The following is a 13,269-nucleotide window of genomic DNA, read 5'->3' as shown; positions in this document are numbered from 1 at the left end:
GGGTTGATTCTTTTTTTAAAACATCTACTTTGCATAACAGATTTTTGATATATACCTGAAATCCAAAGGGCATTAAAATCTGTAACAGCGGGCTCCCTGTTATATAATAATTCGCTAAGGGTTAAGTGGGCGGAGAGTGGGCCTGTCCGATATCCCAATTGGGCCCTACCTCAGTCAGGTCACACCCACTCAGGACTTTGGCCCAATGATTGGGCCAAAGTTCTGACAGGGCCCGCCTAGCCAGAGGGCATCTGGAGACATCACTGCCAGTCTGTTCCTGACCACCGCAGGGAGAGGAGGTCGGTAGGGCTGCCAAGGGGGATGAGAAAAGGCTGCACCAGCCTTTTCACCCCAAGGCTGTCCTAACTGTCGTGTCTAATTGTAACTTCCCTCCCTTTGCCTCAGACCGCTGTCAAAAGGCTGGTGAGTGCTCTCCCTCTCCTTCAGGTCTTCTGCGAAGGAGCCTCTGATAGCCCCTGACTGAGGGGAGGGAGCTTTTTTAGAGAGCAATGCAGGGGAGTTTGCAGGCATGTGTGTGGGCATTCCTTTTGAGGGTGGGGAGCTTTCCCCTTCTGCCAAACAGTTGGCTGACAGGGAGGCCACAGAAAAGCCCGTTCTCACTTAAAATACTGCTCTGGCTGGCCTAGCTGCTAGAGTAAGATCAGAGTCCAGTAGCACCTTTAAGACCAATAAAGATTTATTCAAGGCGTAAGCTTTCGAGTGCAAGCACCCTACTACTGGACTCTGGTGCTACTGGACTCTGATTTTATTGTGCTACTTTAGACCAACATGGCTACTCATTTGAATCTAGCTCCTAGAGGTTAGACACAGCCAAACCATGTGTATTTCTTCTTCGCAACTCTGCAGATTTGAGGCCTGCTGCATTATTCCACTAACAAAACTGAATGCTGTTGCGGAGGTTCTTTTGACTCCTGCTTCATCTGCACAACAATCCTGTGCAGTAGGTCCTCAAGTCTTTCAATTCAAGAACAACCTATGTGGGAGGCCTTAAATGTTTCTCCTCCACCACAACCCTGTCCAAAGTAGCCCTTTCTACCTGTGGAGGTGATCTTTATACTCTGCAGATGAGCTGTAATTCCAGGAGCTCTCCAGGCCCCACCTGGAGATTGGCTATCCCCCGGGGTTGGAAATATTCCTGGAGTTTTGGAGGTGGGACTTCAAAATCGTACAATGCCTCAGAGTCCGGCCTTCAAAGGAGCAATTTTTGCCTACAGAGCTGATCATTGTAATATAGAGGTGAGCAGCGATCAAGAGACGATGGTAGAGGCTTGCAGACTGCAGTTGGGAGGGAGTGATGCGGGTGTGTCCCTCCTGGGCTATGGGCTATGGCCAGCCCTTATGAGCAACTGTTTGTATTCTGGGGCGCAGACAGACAGACCCGCATCAGTCCTGTGAGTCTGGAAAGTTCAAGAAGATCTAAATAAAGAATATTTACAGCCTGAAACTGTAAATAGTGAACAAGTAAATGGTTGGAGAGACATGTTAACTGAAGTGACTTTTTTCAAGCTTGGCCTGGTCAATAAAAAACCAGTATAAGAAACCTTACTAAGGTCAAGACAGCTGTGCACAAAGAGACCTCCTCTTAGGGTTGCCACCTTCCATGTGAGACTCTCTACCCCATCTCCCTCACGGGGAGTCTGCTATGGGGAGAGGAAGGGAAGGTGATTGGAAACTGCTTTGAGACACCTGAGGCCTGCTGGGTCACTGTGGGCCATTCCCAGTTCTCTCAGACCTCTCACAGTCCCATATCTCTCACAGGTTGTCTATTGTGGGGAGATGAAGGGAAAAGGTGTTTGCAAACCGCTTTGAGACTCCTTTGGGTAGTAAACAACAGGGTACAAAAATCAAGTTCTTCTAAGGAGCAACCATGAAAGAAGCATGTGGGCACATTAACATTTTATCAACAGTGAAAAAATGGAGACAGAAGGAGCAGGGTGGACACCTATGTACTGTGACTACCCCATGTGTATTAGGGCAGGGAGACATTTTGGTGTCTGTGGCCTAATTCACACAAGAAGGGAATAATGCAGAACTGGGAGGAATTGGTTGCCTTGTAATCTTCCCCTAAGAAGAGTCTTGTCTGATTTTGCCTTCACATATATGATAGCTCTGGAAAACTCACCCATAACCACTATGCCACAATTCCCAAAGGTCAGTCCTCTCCCACACTCAACAAATATTCCAAACCACAGCTTCTTGCTATTTCCTCCATACGCTATTTAAGAAAGCTCTGATCTTGAAAGTGGGCATTTAATATCTGGAGGCCCATTTTGGCTGTACCCTATTTTGTTTGTAATAGGTAAAGATAAAGGTATCCCCTGTGTAAGCACCAAGTCATGTCTGACCCTTGGAGTGATGCGTTTTCTTGGCAGACTCAATACAGGGTGGTTTGCCATTCCCTTCTCCAGTCATTACCGTTTTACCCCCCCCCCCCCCAGCAAGCTTGAGTACTCATTTTACCGACCTCGGAAGGATGGAAGGCTGAATCAACCTTGAGCCGGCTGCTGGGATTGAACTCCCAGCCTCATGGTCAGAGCTTCAGACAGCATGCCGGCTGCCTTACCACCCTGTGCCACAAGAGGCTCTGTTTGTAATAAGAGGACATCAAAGAATTTTTCATGAATAAATGTTTTAGACTGGAACTCTACTCAGTTGATTATTTTCTCATTCTTCCTATTTTGTGGAAATGGCTTACCTTCTCGATTCCTGAACAGATTGAGGCTGGGTCCAGTGACACCTGAGTAGTTACGAGATGAAAGCAAAAATTACTTGAGTAACTTTTTTCTTGTTCTAGGAGATGATGTATCCTGATTTAGATAGCCTAGGCTAGCCCAGTCTCTTTAGACCAGGGATTCCCAACCAGGGGTCTGTGGATCCCTGGGGTGTCCATGGGAGCTCTAGAGGGGGTCCGCAGCCTTTTCCATCCTACTTTAATGGACTCAGCCACAAGCTAGGGAATAACCTGCCTTCACCCAGTGGGCTCAGTGGTTAGGCCATGGGGGGAGTCAGTTGGGTCGTAGTATGGATGGTCTTGGCTGTCTTCTTAGCTCCTACCATTCTTTCAGGCCAACATGAAGCAGAGCTGCTGTAGTAGTAGAAAAGACAAAGAGAGGGATCAAAAAGAGGGTGAAGGGGGTGAATGATGATGTCACTTCCAGTGATTTCACTTCCAGTGATGTCTGGAAGTGGCTGAGAGATGTGGCCTTCTGACATCACTTCCAGGGTCCTTGAGGCTGGAAAACTTATTTCAAGGATTCCTCCACAGTCAAAAGTTTGAAAAAGTCTGCTTTAGACCCTGGCAGCTAAGTAGGATTGGCAGTAGTTAGACCACCAAAGAAGTCCAGGGTTTTTACACAGAGGTAGGCAATGACAAACCACCTCTGTGTATCTCTTGCTGTGAAAACCCTACATGGTCACCATAAATCTGCAACTTAACAGAGCTTTCTGCCACCAAAGGAGGGGATATAGGGAAGAAGGAACATTGGACAGTCTTCTCCTGCCTGAATATTTTAATCTCTGCATGCAACAGTCTTCCTACATCCATTTTCTGCCAGTGGGGCTCTGAGAATAATTCTGAGAGGGGGAAAATGGGAGGAGCTAATAAGGGGGGGGTGCAACAGATTCAGCTCTTCCCTTCCATTTCTTTTCCATTTTGGGTGGATTTAACAAGGTCACCACAGACCAGCCAGATACCAATCTATCCTCCTGACTTCTCCCCAGGTGAGTTAATTATGTAAAATGTGTGTGTGTGTGTGTGTGTGTGTATATATATATATATATATATACCCTATTCCCTCCCCTCCAACTAGAGTAACCCCTATGTGTACTATGTATATTTAATTAATGTATTTGTAACCACATTTTAAATTTTACGTGTCCACATTATATAATAAGTATTTTAAATTTATATTTGTTGTAACCTGACCTGGGTGGGACTTAAAGAGGTCAGTTACCCTGGAGACAAAGGCTGCTTTGGAGGGTGGACTTAGGGACGCCATCCTCCAGGTTAGACCTGGGGATTCCCTGGAATTACATGTCATTTCCAGACGAAAGAGATCAGTTTGCCTGGAGAAAAGGGCTGCTTGGGAGGCTGGACTTAGTGATGCCATCCTCCAGGTTAAACCTGGTGATTCCTTGGAATTGCAGCTCTTCTCCAGACTAAAGAGGTCAGTTTGCCTGGAGAAACAGGTTGCTGCTTGGGAGGGTGGACTAGGGATGCCAGCCTCCCGGTGGGGCCTGGAGATCCCCTGAAATTGCAGCTCTTTCCCAGAGTAAAAAGATCAGTTCCCCTGGAGAAACAGGTTGCTGCTTGGGAGGGTGGACTAGGGATGCCAGCCTCCCGGTGGGTCCTGGAGATCCCCTGGAATTGCAGCTCTTTCCCAGAGTAAAAAGATCAGTTCCCCTGGAGAAACAGGCTGCTGCTTGGGAGGGTGGACTAGGGATGCCAGCCTCCCGGTGGGACCTGGGGATCCCCTGGAATTGCAGCTCTTTCCCAGAGTAAAAAGATCAGTTCCCCTGGAGAAACAGGCTGCTGCTTGGAAGAAGGAGCTCCATAGTCTTCTGGTCCCACTGACCTCCCACCGCCCCAACAGAAACGCTGGAAGCAAGCCCCTCGAAGAGCTCAAGCCGCCGCGCCTCGAGCCCTTCGCCCAATAACTCGGGAGGGGCGGGGAAAGAGCCGGAATCCCCTCAGACACAACCGGAAGCCGGCGCTGGAGGTCGCTCAAGCCCTCTCTCTCTCTATGGCCACCCCTTCAGCTTTTCTACTCGCCGGCCCCCTTCCCCACTGAGGCGAGTTGGGATTGCGCAGGCGCAGTAGTGCGGTCCCCGGGCGGGGTGGCCGCGGCGATGGCGGAGAAGGAGGTGCCGCTGAGCCCCCCAGGTGAGTGCTGAAGAGGGGGACGGGGCGCAGCCTGGAGCAGGGTCGTCCCCGGGAAAGGTTCATTCAAACGAGGCCTCAGCCACCCGGGCTCCATAATTGTGGGGACCTCGGCTCTCCAGATGTCCACGGACTACAATTCCCATGAGCCCCTGCCAGCATTCGCTGGCAGGTGCTCATGGGAATTGTAGTCCGTGGACATCTGGAGGGTCGCAGTTTGACTACCCCTGAAAAACTTTTCCTTAAAGCTTCACCCTGAAGCCCGAGAGTGAGTTTGCTGGGTCTCAACTGCTTGGTTCCTGACACACCCTCCGAGCTGAACGCGGGGAAATTGGTTCTCACAAGGGGAGACTAGGAGACTGGCCGTCTACAGCGGTTCCCAGATTCCACCCCAGCTGCACCGTCCCTGGGAGCTGGGATGTTTAACAGCCTCCAAGGCTAGAGATTACATTAGCATAGCATTGGCTAGAGCAGGGCTTCAAACAAAACTGCAGGACATTGAAGGATCAAAGAACACGAGAGGAAGGGGGGGGTCAAAAGTTGAAGATCTTGTATGGGTGACCTCCATCCAGGAGGAAACGAGAAATTGGCATGGCACATGACATCATGGTAAGAACATGTACATTTGAGGTCGTGAGAGGCCTGCATTATAACCCAGGCTCCACCACCCCCTCCCCCCAAATCTCCAGGAATTCCCTAAAGCGAACCTGTTGGCCCTCAGCCTTGTCCATAGTATGGTTCCAGGAATGGCCTTGGGCCTGTGTTCAGAAATAGTTGGTAAGGCCATACTTCTAAGGTATGGAGGTTTGTTAAATGTGATACGAAATATCAGATCATGCATCCCCCGTTGTATGTTTTTAATGTCTTAGGGAAAAAACCCTGCTGATTACTTTTGTATCTTCTGCAGAACCTGGAATGTGTGAGATTCTGCTACCCATTATTGTCTTCGAGATGAGTGATGATGATTTTTTGGGAAGTGAAATTGAAGGACAAATAGCTTTGGAGGAAAATTCATTTTGTCTTACTTCTGGAAAAGCTGCGAGTGTGAAAGAGGGCAGAGGAGCAGGAGGTGTCAACGAAGATAATTTGAATGAAGGTACCCTATGTGTGAAGCATACAGAGAAACAAATTGTGCCGGTTAAAGTTGTGGAGAATGAAGGAGGTGATGAAGAAAGACCTGATACATGTGAAGACTCGAATGTGGTTTCATTTCAGAATGCAGTGGATGAATCAGAGCCTGAACCGAACAGGATCTTGGGTTTTTTGGACCCCAGGAGGCAAAACAGAAGAGAGAAAGAAGATGGGGAAATCAGCTCCCTCGGGGGTGATGACAGCAGTGATCAAAGGATGCTGGCCTCTCCAAATACCAAGAATAAAGGAGAGAGTATTGTGAGAGACAATTTCATAAAGACGGCAACAACAATTTCACAGGAGACTAATCCTCTTGCGAACAAACTTGTTCAGGAGATCCTGCCAGAGCTTCCTTCTGAGGGCCTGGGCAGAAACGTTAATTACGAAGGTAACTCTTTTCCAGATGTGAATAAAATTGATACGTTGCTGAGAATTCTACATATGTCATGGTTGGAGCACAGAGGAGGCTTATCCAAATGGCCAGTGATGCTTTCTGCAGAACTTAAGCAGCCAATGAACAATGTGCAAACATTGAGCTACAGTCCACAGCAGTGCAGGATTTACATCTGGTATACTAGGGTAGGTCAGACCTTGGAAGCTAATCAGGGTCAGCCCTGATTAGTACTTGGATAGGAGATGACCAAGGAAGTCCAAGGTTACTACATAAAGGCAGGCAGTGGCACACCACCTATGAATGTCTTTTGCCTTGAATACCCTATGTGGTTGCCGCAAGTCATCTGCATTGATGACACTTTGCGTACATGTTTGGCAAACAGCATTAGTGCTCTCAACCATTCACATGGCAGAAGGCTGAAAAGCAATCTGGTTGTTGAAGATCAGCCTTGTGTGGCCTGTAGCACACACCAAAGCCTCAGTTCCCTGAACTAGTGTGCTACATAGGCCTGGGCAGCTAGGAGAAGAGAGATTTTTGGTTGAGTATGAAACTGAGTTCCAGGGGGGAAAGAATGGCAGCATACTTTACAGGCATAATTCCAGCATGTTTCAATTCTTCCCAGGCTCTCTTCCAGAGTTCCTCAAAATCTCTTTTCCCTTATGTATTTTTGTTGTTGTTGTTAGGTACGAAGTTGTGTCCCCATGGACAATCGTACCCCCATCGTGACCCCATGAACAATGATCCTCCAGGCCTTCCTGTCCTCTACCATTCCCCGGAGTCCATTTAAGTTTGCACCTACTGCTTCAGTGACTCCAACCAGCCACCTCATTCTCTGTCGTCCCCTTCTTCTTTTGCCCTCAATCACTCCCAGCATTAGGCTCTTCTCCAGGGAGTCCTTCCTTCTCATGAGGTGGCCAAAGTATTTGAGTTTCATCTTCAGGATCTGGCATAAGGAGCAGGCAGGGCTGATCTCCACTAGAACACCCTCAAGTGTCTCATGTCTGGCAACTTGGGTAAGATGTGTGTTCTCTAACAAAAGTTAGTCTTCAACATGCAACCCTATATTTTAAGTCTCGAGATTGTCTCGAGCTATCCCCCTGCGCCACCTCCTGGATGTTGACAGAACTGCTCTGACTAAGTTCTATTCAGTTGGGAGATTGGATTTTATTTTTCCAGAGTGTTAGGTAGGGGTGGACGGCCAGAGGAGAGCAGCTGGGTATTCAGCTGGATCCTCGGTATAAAACCCTGGATAGCTAGTGGGTAGGACCAGTATAGCTGTAGTTCGTCGAGGGTGGGTTCTGAGGGAGGGTTTGGGATGGGCCCACATTCAGCCGGTGCTTCGTCATCTGCACTGGTTACCAGTCTGTTTCTGAATCAGATTCAAGGTATTGGTATTGACCTTTAAGGCTATACGCGACCTGGGTCCCGTCTACCTGCGGGACTGCTTGGTTGCTTATGCCCCCCGCAGGGCACTCCGCTCTACCAGTATGAATTTACTGGTTGTCCCGGGCCCACGGGATGTTCACCTGGCCTCGACCCGGGCCAGGGCCTTTTCAGTCCTGGCCCCAACCTGCTGGAATGTGCTCCCAAGAAGAGCTAAGGGCCCTGCGGCATCTACCAGCTTTCCGCAGGGCCTGCAAGACGGAGCTCTTCCGCCAGGCATATGGTTGAGGCCAGGGCAGCTCTCCCACTAATCCATCAGAGGATCCCCTCCAATATTGAGATCTCTAACATCGAGATCATTGTTAGATCTATTGCATTGGTGCCACTCTCTTCTGAATATTATTCTCTCCACCAGGCTGAACTTGGGGGGGAAGTCGGGTAAATACGATCAGAATTGTGACCACCGCTACTTATATGTTATATGTGACTTGTTGTTGATGTTAATTTGGGTTTTTATGGGGATTTTATTGTGTTTTAACTGTTTATGTTGTAAAGCGCCCTGAGACCTATTTGGAGAAGGGCGGTCTAAAAATTAAATAATAATAATAATATCATGGGTCTACTAATATCAAAGGTCCAGCAAGGTAACTCGGTTAGTACCCTTGTAAAACCCAATTTAAAGAAATACTACACTATATTGATAAGTTCACTGACAAAGTAAAAACAAAAACAAAAATGAGGCTGCTGTCCCTAGGAACTCGTTCTGCTTATAATAGTTTATATTGTTTGAATACAGTTTTTGCCATTGCCAGCTTGAAAACTGCCTTTTCTTGTCTACTCAACTTCAGCTGACGGGTTGTCTCTGCTTCTTTGAATATTTGGAGAGGCATAGTAGAAAGTTGACAAAACAAAATTTATCCAATGGGTACATAGAGAAATCCAACATTAAAATAAGCTTTGAGGGCTCCGTAAAAAAGATCCCTATGGTATTCTGCCTGGTTAAAGAGTGAGAGTTGGGTGGGGAGGAGAAACAGATTCTAAAAAGCTATTATGTGGACTATATAAATATATATTCTCTTTCTTTATCCCTCTCTAGGTACTGGCCCTCTGGATACTGTCTGCGACAAAATTGACAAGAGCCCTAGAAAGAACAATGAACTCGGGGAGGAAACTTGCCAGAATACCAAGTCGGAAGATGTTACTGGTCAGAGTGAACAAAGTGCCTCACTGTTGGTCAATGGCAATTGCCTTCCTGGAAATATTTCAGAAGACACTGAAAATTTAAGGAAGGATGATTGCACTAATCCTGAGCCAGATGTTCCTGGGAACCTTGTTTCACTTGAAACGACTGACTCTCAGGGAAGGCATGACGTGCAAGAAAACAAGTATGAGAAATTCTTCAGCAGAACAAAGGTCCCTGAGCCTTCAGAAAGCTTCTGCTGTAAAATATGTTCCTTTGTTTCCTCCAATCCAAAAGATTTTTTGCTGCACATGAAAGAACATAACAGTGGACCCCCATATCACTGTCCTCAGTGTGACTATGCCCCCAATGACCATTCATGCTTTCTGAATCATTTGTACTGGCATGCTGGCCATGAGCTGTACCAGTGTAACTTCTGTGCATTTCTTTCTTTTCATTCTAACAGCATGGTCATGCACAGCTACCTCCATACAGATGCCAAGCCTTATTTGTGTGCTATCTGCCAGCTGCGATTCAGAAATGCGAGTGGCTTGAACAGACACACAGGAACGCACTACAGGGAGCAAAACAGCAGCAGTTTGCATGTTGCTCAGGAAAAAGATGCATGTCCTCTGAAAACCTATGCGTGTGATGAGTGCAACATGGTGTTTTATACACAGGCACTTCTCCAGTCTCATAAGAAATGCCACGTGGAAAAAAATGGTCATGATGAACCTTCAGTTAATGTCCCAGAAAGCAAGACCCAAGGAACAGCGTGTGAACAGGAAGACAGCTCATGGAAAAAGAAAATGAACAGCCGAAACAGCTTGGCGGGGAAGAAATCGGAGAGTTTTCGACACATGTATACCTGTGATCGGTGCAGCTTGGCATTTCAGAAAGAAGAGCACTTGGTGTACCACCAGGCAGCTCACGTGCAAGTTCAACCAGGTGAGAACGGAACCTGCAATGACCAACAAGCTGGAGGGGATAAGAAGTCTCCTAAAGTGCAGTCTGCCGGCAGACCAGCCCTTAAGCGATTCAAATGCCTTCAGTGCTCTTACATGACTTCCTTGTTCGGTAACCTGCGTGTACATTTGACTGTCCACACTGGCGAAAAGCCATTCAAATGCCAGGAGTGTGACAAGTCATTCCGAAACGCCAGCCACTTAAAGCGACACAGCTTGCTGCACACAGAGAACCGCCACAAATGCAGTGGGTGCCGTTTCGTCGGCTGCACTGCAAAAGACCTTAAGCTACATGAGGAGACCTGTGAAGTCAAGGGTCCAGCAGGCAAAAGATCTTGCCCCTCCACGTTGAGATGTGAGATCTCTGGGGAAGAAATAAATAGGGGGGAAACAAACAGAAGCATTCTGTCACAGAGCAGGGCATGTTTTCACAACTGTGAGCACTGCGCTTATTCTACCTACTCCTTAGACAACCTAAAGATTCACAGAAGAATTCACACAGGTGAAAAGCCCTACACTTGCTCCGTGTGCCAGAAGAAGTTCCGAACCTCTAGTCATCTGAGGCGCCACGCATTGGTGCATGTGGAGCAGAAGTTTAAGTGCAGCAACTGTGACTGTTCAGCCAGCACCTGGCTGTCCTTTAAGCGACACATGGCTTCGCATGGAGGAGCACATCTTCCGCACGGCAGTCAAAGTGAGAAGGAGCCTCCTCCCCCCATCAAAATGTATAGGTGTGAAAAGTGCAGCTACTCAACTCTCAAAAAGGAAAACTTGAAGGTTCACTTCCGGATACACACGGGCGAGAGACCCTACGAGTGTCCTCATTGCAGTCGCGCTTTCCGTACATCTAGCCAGTTGAAGAAACACTTGCTCACCCATTTAAAGTTGCAGTGTGGCAAGTGTGAATTTTCTACCCTAGATGAGCGGGCTCTGCAGAAGCATGCCCAGACTCACAAGAAGAAGAAGAAGAAGAAGAAGAAGGAGCAGAAGAAGCCGCAGCACTCTACTGACCAGGAGCATTCTACTACTACAAAGATTTAAAAACACAAGAAGTGCAAGCTCAAGTTCTTCATGGTGCACATCTTTAAAGCGCATGAGAAAAAGCGTAGAGAATCAGACTAGAACAGTAAGAGGGTGAATCACTCAGGTCAAGAAAACCTATGATTCAGCCTGCCTTTTCTGCATATGTACCTCTTAATGTCCAGTGTTTTGCTTTGCTTGAAAGCTAGGATCTTTCACACTTTTAGGACCTATAAGATTCAAGAGGGGGACCCCTGAGAAATTCACTGGGGCAGTGGTCCCCAACCCGCGGGCCGCGGCCTGGTGCCGGGCCGCAAAGGCCTTGGCGCTGGGCCGCAGCTCCCTCTTCCCGCCCCCCCGAAGCGAGAAGCTCGCCAGGCTGCGAGCAAATCGGCCGCCGAAGCGGCCGATTAGCTCATGGCCCAGCAAGCTTCTTACTTCGGGAGGGGAGGGAAGAGAAGCTTGCCGAGCCGCAAGCTAATCGGCCGATTTGCTTGCAGCCCGGAGGGGCCGGGAGAGGGAGCCGCGGCCGCCGGCATAACGGCAGCGCAAACGCGGACTGCCTCACACGCGCGTTTGCGCCCCTGCTGGGCGCAAACACGCATGCGCAGCAGTCCGCGCATGTGCGTTTGCGCTGGGGCTGCCACGCGTGCGCGGGGCCCCGGGCCGCCCTCTCCCGCCACTCTGGAGCAGCGGTCCGCAGCAGCCAGAAGGTTGCAGACCACTGCACTGGGGGAGGGAGTGATCCCTCCTACCCCTGCATGTCCGTGCTTCTTTGTGTTTATTTTCCCCTCCTGCCGCTGTTTCCCCCACACTCCCTCCATCTCCTCTTACACCTTTCATCCCTGTTACCTCTCTTCCCCAGCATCCGTCACCACCTCTAGTTCCCCCTTGCTCATCCCCCTGCTGTTTCGGCCATGGGATCTTTCCCTCATTTGCTTGCCTGATGCTGCTTCTTTCCTTCTCATGCTTGTTTTGCAGCTGCCTCTTTCCCTTTCTGGCAGGCTTGGTCAGTGGGCTGCCTCCCATCACTGTCTCCCGTTAGCCCCCCGCTGCCATTTCCTTCCTCTTCTCCCAGTGGTGGCTATGGCTGCCTTCAGTATTATAAGTGTGATGCCCAGGCAGCCTTTAAGATTGTGTTTGTGTTTTCCTGGCATAGCAGAAAGAAAAAAAAAATCCCAATTATTGTTATTATTTCTAGTCTTCTGCAGAGTTCTCCCAGGTTTGCAAGGAAATATCTCATGTGCGCGTGGCTCCATTCTCAGGGTTTTTCAGTCCTCAAAGTGGGCAGGGTCAGAATTCGATCCGATGGTGGTATAAATCAAGGAAAGTTGGATCAGCCGCACCTTTCAAGTCTACTGAACAACTTCCTGCTTTCATATTGTTTTAGGATTAATAGACAGCCTGCCTTCCAAAAACGTGGCAGCAGGTGGCTGCTGTTCTGTAGAAACAAAGAATATGCAAGGTGCTCCCAAAGAATATGCAAGGTGGTCAGTTTGAAATTAGCCCTTGGGCTACTGGAATTCTGCATCCAATAGGATTTGGAGGTAAAGAAGAAGGTGGTTATATGTCTTAGATTTTTTTCCCCCATCAAGATTGATATCTTTTTTTTTTAATTTAATTTTTCATTTTAAGTTCCTTTTTTGCTGATTGCATGAAATGACTACTAAAATCAGTGACTTAAGTCAGCATGGTAGAGTGCTGACCACTCACATAAGGTGTCACAACTAAAAAGCTTGCTGCTGAATTTTAAGAAAGGGGATTGTTGGGGACAGTATTTGACACTTGAGTTTGCACAAGTTATACTTCACATCCGAGGTCTGAGTCCTTCAGGATTGATCAGTGGGACTGTTAATGTATAATAAACTTGTGCTTTGTACTTCAGACAACTGCCTCTGGGGGCAATGTTGGGTCCGGTAACCTGATTAGCCCATTTTCTAGAAAGCTTTACACAAGTTCATTAAATGTCATCTTAGTGTTAAGACAAATGGTCCATCTACATTTTGCAGTTCATTGAAAACAGCAGAGCTGTTAGACACTTGCACTGTGCTAAAATTAAAATGTAAAGAAGCATACCATTTGTTGTCGTTGCTGTCGTGCTTTTTGTTTTACATAATGTGATTTAGATTCTGTTACTATTAGGTTCAAGGATAATTATTACTCTGGGGTACCTTTTTCAACGTTTACCATTGAGAAGCCCCTGAAACATTCTTCAGGCTTTGAGAAACCCCAGAAGAGGGGCAATTGTGCAGAATATGTTTGGAAAGCATGTCCACCTGGGGCCCCTCGCATCCTC

The 13,269-nt window shown here is 47.9% G+C and overlaps 1 protein-coding gene across 2 annotated transcripts; it reads left to right on the top strand.

Annotated features, from left to right (window-relative positions):
* Positions 1–4,762: 4,762 nt before the first annotated feature.
* LOC143827794 (uncharacterized) lies at positions 4,763–13,051 on the top strand. 2 transcript variants are annotated; one of them, XM_077317696.1, is made up of 3 exons: positions 4,763–4,903; positions 5,808–6,419; positions 8,905–13,051. In XM_077317696.1, the coding sequence occupies exons 1-3, from the start codon at positions 4,870–4,872 to the stop codon at positions 10,992–10,994; spliced, it is 2,736 nt and encodes a 911-aa protein (XP_077173811.1). In that variant the 5' UTR covers positions 4,763–4,869; the 3' UTR covers positions 10,995–13,051. The 2 variants fall into 2 exon arrangements, with proteins under 2 accessions (XP_077173811.1, XP_077173820.1); XM_077317705.1 differs by lacking the exon at positions 4,763–4,903 and having other exon boundaries at positions 5,808–5,996; positions 6,116–6,419.
* The last annotated feature ends 218 nt before the right edge of the window (positions 13,052–13,269 follow it).

This window comes from Paroedura picta, chromosome 1, assembly GCF_049243985.1.
Source record: "Paroedura picta isolate Pp20150507F chromosome 1, Ppicta_v3.0, whole genome shotgun sequence".
In the NCBI taxonomy this organism is placed as follows: Eukaryota; Metazoa; Chordata; class Lepidosauria; order Squamata; family Gekkonidae; genus Paroedura; species Paroedura picta.
The sequence above is the reverse complement of the archived record's forward strand: the minus strand, read 5'-3'. Positions and strand labels throughout refer to the sequence as shown.